Source organism: Corapipo altera, unplaced genomic scaffold, assembly GCF_003945725.1.
Source record: "Corapipo altera isolate COAL_440 unplaced genomic scaffold, ASM394572v1 133, whole genome shotgun sequence".
In the NCBI taxonomy this organism is placed as follows: Eukaryota; Metazoa; Chordata; class Aves; order Passeriformes; family Pipridae; genus Corapipo; species Corapipo altera.
In genome coordinates, this window is record NW_020884939.1 from 1,882,616 (window position 1) to 1,891,806 (window position 9,191).

The 9,191-nt window shown below is 57.1% G+C and overlaps 1 protein-coding gene across 1 annotated transcript; it reads left to right on the forward strand.

Moving 5' to 3' along the window:
• The first annotated feature begins 576 nt into the window (after positions 1–576).
• Positions 577–8,795, forward strand: LOC113955466 (prosaposin-like). The gene is made up of 15 exons (XM_027661023.1): positions 577–675; positions 4,324–4,448; positions 4,746–4,820; positions 4,907–5,032; positions 5,237–5,431; positions 5,917–6,060; positions 6,324–6,380; positions 6,589–6,597; positions 6,714–6,821; positions 7,020–7,106; positions 7,207–7,390; positions 7,474–7,643; positions 7,722–7,802; positions 7,950–8,057; positions 8,138–8,795. Exons 1-15 carry the CDS (start codon positions 615–617, stop codon positions 8,171–8,173), a joined length of 1,566 nt encoding a protein of 521 aa, XP_027516824.1. The 5' UTR covers positions 577–614; the 3' UTR covers positions 8,174–8,795.
• Positions 8,796–9,191: the final 396 nt, after the last annotated feature.

Here is a 9,191-nt window from a genome sequence, read left to right on the forward strand (position 1 = left end):
GGGAATCTGGGACTGAATGGGTTCAGGTTCCCATTGAGATGCTGTTGCCTTGCAGGCTACGTGTCCTATCAAGCCTCTCTGTTCTGCTGAGCGTGGTGGGAGGTGGAAGAGGCTTGCCTGGGATTGCTGCTGCTCTTCCCTGGACAAACACAACGCCTGGTGTGAGGAAACAGCCCCGTGTTGCAATCCCTGCCTTGCGCAGGACGAGGCACTTGCTTGATACCGGCCTTCCCTGCTGACTTGCACTTAATGGGGCTTCCGTTTTGTCCTCCTCCCTTGCTTTGTTAGAAATAAAATAAATGCCTTTTAAATACAGGGAACGTGGTGCTGTCCCATGGCTCCAGGATGATTTTCCCTGTCCATGCCCACCCTCTGCAGCCCAGGCTAGTGTTGAGCAGCAGGTTCTGGGCTCTTGACCTCCCGGGAATACCTCTGGTCCCTCCCTCTCTTTACAGCCTGGTGATGATTTTATAATCAAGGTGTAAGGCAAGGGGTGTGGTAATTGCCCTGCGTAGGTGTGGATTCTCACTGCTTCTCCCAACCCCTCCAAGATTCCTCAGTCTGGGAGCAGCATAGGAGAGGAACCAGCCACTGAGGACTATCTTAGGAACGGCATGGAGAGCAAATGGAGTGGCTGGGTGCTGATTGTTTCTGTGTGCCTGGGCTCCTACCAAGGTAAGGCCAGGCCTGGGGGTAGGTCTCCCTACCCAGAAATCCCCTCTGAATTCCAAAACTATTCCCAGCTGTAGTGTCTAAGCTGCGTAATGTGCTTTCTTGTTCCTCTATGCTGTTGGAATTGGGCAGAGGAGAGCTGGGGAAGGTGACATCATGGGCTGCTCTACGCACCTGGATGTGAGTGTTGGAATGTTTGCCCTTAAAGCTGATCTCAGTGCAAAAAGGGGCTTGTTCCCTCCCTTCTCTGAGATTCAGGTGGAGCTGTTGTTTTGTCGGGAAGGAGGGAAGCCAAGTGCTGGGTTGTTTCAGCAGCCGAGGGGGTCAGGGGCTGTTCTCTCTGCTGCCCTTGGTCTTGGGGCCTGGCTGCCAATGTGTGAGCTGGGGAAACCACCTGGTTGTCACAAGAGTGACCACAGTACCACCTGAAGCTGCCCGTTTTCTGACAAGCCTTTTACAAGGAGTGGGAGGTAGGAACCTGCCTCTGCTCTGGCTTGCCCAGCTCTGGGAAGGGTGATGGGTGACATGCTGCAGCCTTACTCACCACTGGAGATCTCTCATTGCTGGGACTTGGGTATCTGTGAGTGAATCCTCCTGCAGGCAAACCTATGCTGCTGTCCCTTAGCCATCCCCCAGCCCGTCCCCAGGAAACGAGCTAGGGAAAACCTGTTTCTAACCTCAGGTCCTTTCCTGAGGGCAAATCACTTATTCCAGGGAAAATTTCTCAGAGGAAGCTGTGGAGCCCTGCTGTAGTAGGCAAAACCCCCACCTTTCAGAGGGAAGAACCCCTCCTGCACCCTGATTACTCACCAGACTCCTCCAACGTGACTTGCCCAGGCCTTGTGGTGGAGGAGCTGTGACTGCGCACGCGTGACCCGCAGGGTTGGGGGGGACGTGTCCAGGTGTTCAGCCAGCAACAGGCAGAGCAGGAAAGTTCGCCTGTGCTCGGCATGTCCATGCTTGGGGTGACACCTGCCCTGGAACCCGGTCGTGGCTTGGCTGCATGGCACAGTGGTGCTGTGGGACCAGGGGCCTCTGCAGGCCTTGGAGAAGGGTTTTGGAGCTGGGAAGAGTGTATTTATGGTTTTTGCAGTAACAAGGGTGTGCACCAGGCCAGGAACTGGGGCACCAGGGCCCACGCTGCCACCCCCGGGGTTTACGTCACAACCGGCTCACCAGGCTCTGCCGGCTCAGCCGGCACGTTCTGAGGCTCCACGTAATGCTGGCATAGCCTTGCTGGATCTGGAGCTTGGTGCTGGATCCCCCTGAGAAAAGCCCACCCCATCCCAGGGGCCTGGCAGCCAGGAATAGGGCAGTCGCGACTGGCCTGGGATCACCAGAGGGGCATGAGAGCATCCCTGCCTCACTCCTCTGCCAAAAATGGCATTGTCTACTGTCCTTCTTCCTGGCTGCTCATCAGTGTGAGGTGGGTCCAGCACGGCTTTGAAATGTAGAGGAGAGCTCACGAGGCACCAGCTGCCCTGGTTGCTTGCCCTGTGGCAGTCATTTCCACCTGGGGAAGTTCCCCCTGCTCTCAGCAGTTGGTAGCTGTGATTAGTCTTAATTATTTTTCTGGCTCAGTGCTTATTGCCTGAGCAGGGTGAGGAGTAAGTGCCAAGCTGAGGGTCACTGTGAGACAGAAAAGTGCAGGACCAAGCCACTGGTGTCTTTTAGACTGCTCAAATCCCCCCATGCCTCTGCTGGGGTTTGGACTCCAACACGGGGCTGCGAGAGATGCCTTGTGTTAGGTGGAGCCAGCTCAGAAAAAAAGCTGTGGGGTTGTTGCCTCCCCTCTCCTTGGTTTTGGTGCTGCCCCTTAATGCTTCCGCTGACTTGCCATTCCTGTTTGCCCTGATCAAGAGCAAGGGTTAAAAAAATAAATAGATCCTTCTCAGCTGATGGGGCGAGGGCAGCATCACACTGCTGGGGAGGTGTGTGGGCAGTGTGGGAATCCGGGGGGACTCACCCTGCCCCGGGGCCCACGCCTGCCCCAGTGCTGCCTCAGCCTGATGGGCCTGGACCACCCCCCGGCACCTGCCGAGCTGTGCCAGCGCTTTTGGGAGCAGGTGGGATGGAGGGGGCTCCCTGCCTCCTCCATCTCCAGCAACTTTCCACAGAATTACAGAATATGCTGAGCTGGAAGGGACCCACAAGGATCATTGAGTCCAACCCTCAGCCCTGCACAGGACCATTTCCATGAGTCACACCATGTCCCTGAGAACATTGTCCAAACACTCCTTGAGCTCTGCCAGCCTTGGTGCTGTGACTACTACCCTGGGGAGCCTGTTCAGTGCCCAACCACCCTCTGGGGGAAGAACCTTGTTCTAATATCCAACCTAAACCTCCCTCGACACATCTTCAGGCCATTCCCTGGGGTCCTGTCTCCACAGAGCAGAGATCAGTGTCTGCCCCTCCCCTTCCCCTCATGAGGAAGTTGTAACTGCAATGAGGTCTCCCCTGTCTCCTCCAGGCTGAACAGGCCAAGTGCCCTCATACGGCTTCCCCTGAAGGCCCTTCTCCATCCTTGTGGCCTCTTTTGGCTTAAATGGGGGGCCTCCTCTCTAATGGCTTAAATATCTTTCTTATACTGTGTTTCCCAAAACTGCACACAGTACTCAAGGTGAGGTTTCCAGGGTGGCCCAGGGCATCTCACGCTGCTCTCTCGTGAATGAGCTGAAGGCGTTGCCAGAATCCAGCACGCAGGAAAAGCAACTTTTGGAGGAGAAACCTGTTAAGGGCTGGGTGGGTTGGAGGAGCAGTTTCTGCCTTTGGCTTTATTCCTGCTGTGCAAAATCACATGGCCAGGGCTGGGGCAGAAAAGCTGGATGCAAATGCTCAGAGAGTGTGGAGTTGTGCTTTGTTTAGAGGGGTTGTTGAAAGAGAGTCTGCAGCAGGGTCTGTCTGTCCCTCTTGCTCATGTGCTGCTCCCCACACAACCCCAGCTTCCCGGCGCAGCCAGGCAGCGAAGGGCTTGGCTTCTGCCGGCTCCGCCCCAGCCACATCACGGGTGGGCATAGTTCCCGGTGGGAACAAGCACTCGCCCCATCAGAAATGAGTCCTGACACACCAAGGTGACAATTAAGCGGCCGGTGTTGCGCCATTGCCCCGCGCTGCCGGGGCGGCTCGGGAGGGCGATGCCGCCGCTGTCCTGCCGGGGATTTGCCGTCAGGAGAAAATGCTGTCGTCGGGAGGAAATAGAAACAACAAAACCCCACCAAAAGTGGGGTTGCACAATCACTGCTGGGAGCTGTGGCGTGGCTATCCAGCTGCCGTGCGGGGCTGAGCGCTGGCACCCCGGGTTTGCTCAATTTTCAAGGTTTTATTGCCGCTTTTATAAGCAGCCGCCTCTGCAACCTGTCAAAGGGTGCCATGAGGCTGAGGATGAGCCCCAAATTCCCTTTGCTTGTGACGCTGTGGCATCCCATTGGAAAAGCTAGCAGCAGACAGTGGCCTGGCAAAGCCGACGTTTGTTGGGCTTTAAAAAAATCATTTATAAACCAAACAACCGCACCACCGTTTTTGGAACTGAGGGGGAATCACAGCGGGAGGGTGAGGAGCATAATTCTTAGCTCACTGGGGTGCAGATGGGGAGGTTGGTTTGGTGTTTCGGGGTGCCTTGTGGGCTGACAGTCTCCTCTCCCCCACCCCCAGCCGGGGCCAGCCCCCTCCACGAGTGTGGCGAGCGGCCGGAGGACTGGTGCCGCGACGTGACCACCGCGGCCAAGTGTGGGGCCCTGGAGCTCTGCCAGCTCACCGCCTGGGACCAGGCCCTGGGGGTAACCGTGCTGGGAGCAGGGGAGCTGGGCGGGTGGGGGAGAAGTGCCACAAAACATGGAGCTGGGGGGAGAATCCCAGCTGCCCGTCCCAATGCTGGGCACCCAGAGAAGCATCTGATGCCCTCAGACAGCAACGCGTCCGCGGAATGAGTGGCAAAAAAATCAGTGGGCGTCCCAGGACGTTCCCAGGTGTCCCTTGGTGGGGTGTTTTTAGGGGTGGAGGCTTGGGATCCTGGGAGCAAGTGGTGGGTCTGGGTGCTGTTATAGCATCCTGACATGTCCCCTTTCTCTCAGCAGAAGGGGATTCCATGTCACCTGTGCCAGGTGGCTGTCTCCGTGATGGGCAAGATCCTGCAGGACAACCGCACTGAGGTGGGTCACGGCCGGGAAGGGGATGAGGGCTGTTGTTCTTCCCCACCACCACCACTGAGGCCCTGAGCTCTCCGTTTGTCATGCAGGAAAAGCTGAGGCTCTTCTTGGATAAAAGATGCCAGTACCTGCCCTTCCAGGACTGGTCTGTCAAGTGCAAGAGGATGGTGGACACCGGCATCCTCATCCTTGCCCAACTGGGCAAACAAGTGCTGGTAACTGGCAGGGGACACCCCTGGGTTTGTGTTTCTCAGTGGTTTGGGATGTCTTGGGGGCTTGCAGAGCAAAGGAGGCTCTTGGAGCCTGGGACAAACCCTCTGAAGGACATGATGGGGATGGAAATGACCCAGGGATGGAGCAGGGGGAGCAGGGTGATGGGGCAGATGCAACCTCAAACCCCCACCCCTCTGCTCCCCCAGTCGGACCCAAAGGTGGTGTGTGGGACCATCAGGCTGTGCCAGCCCCGGGAGAGACCCACGGGGACCCTGAAGTTTCAGAAGCCATCAACAGCTCCCACAGGGCCCACTCAGGATTTCGCTGACCTGGTCGCCCCCTTCATGGCCAACGTGCCCCTCCTGCTCTATCCCCAGGACCTGCCTCGTGGGGAGGCCCAGGTACCATGGCACAGGAAGAATGCTACTGATCATGGAATTAAGGAACAGTTTGGGTTGGAAGGGACCTTACAGATCATCTCATTCCAACCCCCTGGCATGGGCAGGGACGCCTTCCACTAGCCCAGGTTGCTCCAAGCCCCATCCAACCTGACCTTGAACATTTCCAGGGATGGGACAGCCACAGTTTCCCTGGACAACTTGTGCCATTGTCTTGATGCTGCTCAAGGGTGAGAATCCCTAAGCATCACCTAATTATTAACAATAAAAAAAAATAAAATTAAAACTATTGCACATCTGAAATGATTTCTGATTGGAGTCTCACCAATTTGGAGAATGTTGCAGGATGCAAGGGGAACCAGAGAGATGCTGGCCAAAGACCTGCCCCAAATTGCAACCAGCATTTAAATCCCAGCCCTGAAAATGCAGGCATTGGGGAGGGGTTGGTTTTATTTCAGAAGGTACTGATGTGTCCCTGTATCTTGCAGGACATGGAAGAGGTGTGTGGGGACTGCCTGCAGCTGGTGGCGGCCGTGCAGCTGGAGCTGGGGGCCAACATTGCCTTCACCCAGACACTGGTGGCCCGTGCTGAGTGGGTGTGTGAGGGCCTGAGCCCTGCTCTGGCACAGCAGGTAAGGGAATCCCACAACGGTTTGGGTTGGAAGTCACCTTAAAGGCCACCCAGTTCCACCGCCCTGCTGTGGGCAGGGACACCTGCCACTTAGACCAGTTTGCTCAGGGTCCCATCCAACCTGGCCTTGAACACTCCAGGGGTGGGCCCCCTTCTCCTCCTCCTCCTCCTCGATTTCACTGCAGGATGGGAGCATCTTTTGCAGATGCCTGCCCAGGTGGGGCGTCCTCTCTCAGGCACTGATGCCATGTCTCCCTCTCACAGTGCAAGCACTACCTGGCTGAGTACGTGGACACGACCGCGCAGCTCCTGCGGTACCTGGTAAGAGGGTGAGCGGCTCTCCAGGGGTGCCAGGGGTGAGTGGGTGCTGGTTGAGGGGTGGGGGGGCTCATCAGCAAATGCTCCCTTTTTTAAGTTAAACTCCCACAAAATTTAAAATATCTTACCCCCCTTCTCTCTGGCTTGCGACCACCATAATTCTTCTTTCTTTTCATTTTTTCTTGCCATTTTCTGGCCCCTCCACCGGCAGCAGGCTGAGGTAAGTGAGACCCATGCCCTAATGGGCTGAAATCTCCCTCCATGGGGAAGTGGAGGGTGCAGGCTCACCCTCCCGGGGGGCAATGCCCACCTGATTTGGGATGTCTCCCTCCCCAGGACCCGATGGAACTGTGTGGCCAGCTGGGACTCTGTGCCTCCACCTCGGCACTGCCCCTCCACACGCTGCTCACGGAGAAGGTGACACAGGTTCTGAGCATGCTGGGGGTAAGTGGGGTGCCCCATCTCTGCCACGCTCCTTAAAATCTAAACACTGTGAAGGGGGAACCTTATTTTGCATTTTATTTCCTCAAGCATCTCCATTTTTCCAAGGCGGGGAATGTCTTACATGGGGGTTGACGGCTGAATAAGATGAGGGTGGCTCTGAGGGGGCTTGGCATGCATCCCACCACCTTGTCCCGACAGGACAGGGTGGGGAACACTCCGCTGTGTGAGGTGTGCCAGTTCACTGTGAGGACAGCTGAGAGCCTCCTGGAGAACAACATGACGGAGGTGAGTCCCACTGCTGTGCTCTGAGGGCAGGAGGGCTGAGTTGAGGGGGGTAAAGGGCATTGAGGAGTGGGGGTTTCCCTCTTCTGCCTTGTCCCGGCAGGAGCAACTGGTGAATGACATTGAAAAGGTGTGCTACATGCTGCCCCACGGCGTCATCGGGCAGTGCAAGGACTTCGTCAACTCCTACGGCAAAGCCGTGGTGATCATGCTGCTGGAGGCCACCGATCCGGCCGCCGTGTGCACCATGCTGCACTGCTGCCCCCGCGGCGGGGACACCCTCCTGGGTGAGCTGGGGGACCCGCCTGGCACCCAGACCCCACTCCCACCCTGGGGAGCAAGGTGGGTGCTGATGCTCCGTGTCCTCCAGGGGCTGCCCCGCTGGAGCAGCTGGCGGTGAGCGCGGGTGCCTTCTGCAACGTCTGTCAGATTGTCATCACCTACTTTGACAATGAGCTGCTGAAGAACGAGACGCTGGAGGAGCTGGGCAACGTGCTGGAGAAGGGCTGTGAGATGCTGCCCATGCCCCTCACCAGCAAGGTGAGCTGAGGGGGGCACACCCTGCCTGGCAGGGACCGCCTGACACCCCCCTGGGCTCACCCCCTCTCTCCTCCCCAGTGTGAAGCGCTCATACTGCAGTACGAGCCCGCGGCCGTGCGGCTCTTCGTGCAGATGATGGACCCCACCTTTGTCTGCACTGTAAGTGTCCTCATCCCTGGGGTAGCACAGACCAAGATGGGCACCTTTTGTCCAAGCCTCGGGGTATGGGAGAGGGGCAGGGGGTGGTCAGAGGGTGCTCATGCAGGTTTTTTCTTCTCCCTCTCACCCTTTTCCTTCGCAACGCAGAAAATCCGAGCGTGCGACTCACGCAAGGAGGATCTCCTGGGCTCGGACCCCTGTGCCTGGGGCCCACGCTACTGGTGCAAGAACATGGCCACCGCAGTCGAGTGCAATGTAAGTGTCAGTCGTGCCCCCACTCTGCTGGCTGGGGGGTCCCTGCATCCCACTTCCCTCCCTCCCCATCTCTCCCACAGGCTGTCGCACACTGCCGGCGTCACATATGGAACTAGGAGCCATCTCCCCAGCCAGCTGGACTCCCTCTGCCGTTTGGTTCAGGATCCTGGCTCCCCTCCCCTGGGACGTGCCTGCACCCATGGAGGGCAATGGCAGGAAGGCTGTGGGGAACCCCAGCTGCCTCTGCCACTTCCTTTTCCACCCCGGGGCTTGGATTTCCAGATCAGGTTAAGGGACTCGTTAGTATTTTCAGGATTGGGGATTCACCCTTGACGTCTCTCAGGGTGTAAAAATCCCCATGTCCAATCCTATCTCCATCCCCACTTCTATCCCCAGCCCCATCCCACCCTGAACCAGATCCTGCAATGTGGAGCCGTTCGTGTGGGCTGCACTGGGTTCTGCTGCCCAAACGCAGGCCCCTTGCTCCAGGCCAGCAGCAGCCTCATGCCACAGATCTGGGGATACTTAATATATAAACATATTGTATATATCATATATACTAAGTATCTCCTGAACATGAAATGAGTGAGTTTGGGTGCAAAGATTTACTTCCAGGCATCCATTCCTGTGGAGGGTTCTGTGCTGGCCCAGCTGTGGTGGTGAGGGGCAGCGGGGTGCTGGCTCGTCCCTCCCCACCATAGTGGGGGCACGCCTGCAGTGCCTGGTCCTGAGCATGCACGGGAGCATCTCATCACAAATAAACTCTTCCCGTGACCCTGGCTGGTTGTCTCCTTCCTTTCTGTGCTGGGGGTGTGGGTAAACCCGGAGGACATTTAATGCTTACCCTAAAATCCAAGGCACAGAAACACCCAGCACAGCACCTCGTGAAGATGATGAACTGAAGGGGTGAATTAAGGGTAAGCGGGTTTTCTCTTTGAAAGGGGATTTGGGTGTGATGGATCTGGGGAGGAAGGACGACACACAGGTTACCCAAAGCCATAGACAGTGTATTTCTGAGTCCCGTAACAGACCGTGCCCGAAACTCTCCACAAGGTTACGACTGGAAACAAACCCCCGAACGAACAAACCCAAACGCAAGAGAGAGGGGGAAAGAAAAGGGCAACAAAAGACACG

What these genes read in the sequence shown, in the direction of transcription:
- LOC113955466 (XM_027661023.1), top strand. Translation starts at nt 615, where the DNA reads ATGGAGAGCAAATGGAGTGGCTGGGTGCTGATTGTTTCTGTGTGCCTG. An exon ending in CCATGCCCCTCACCAGCAAG is followed by an intron (nt 7,644 to 7,721) that starts GTGAGCTGAGGG and finishes TCTCCTCCCCAG; the next exon opens with TGTGAAGCGCTCATACTGCA. An exon ending in ACCCCACCTTTGTCTGCACT is followed by an intron (nt 7,803 to 7,949) that starts GTAAGTGTCCTC and finishes TTCGCAACGCAG; the next exon opens with AAAATCCGAGCGTGCGACTC.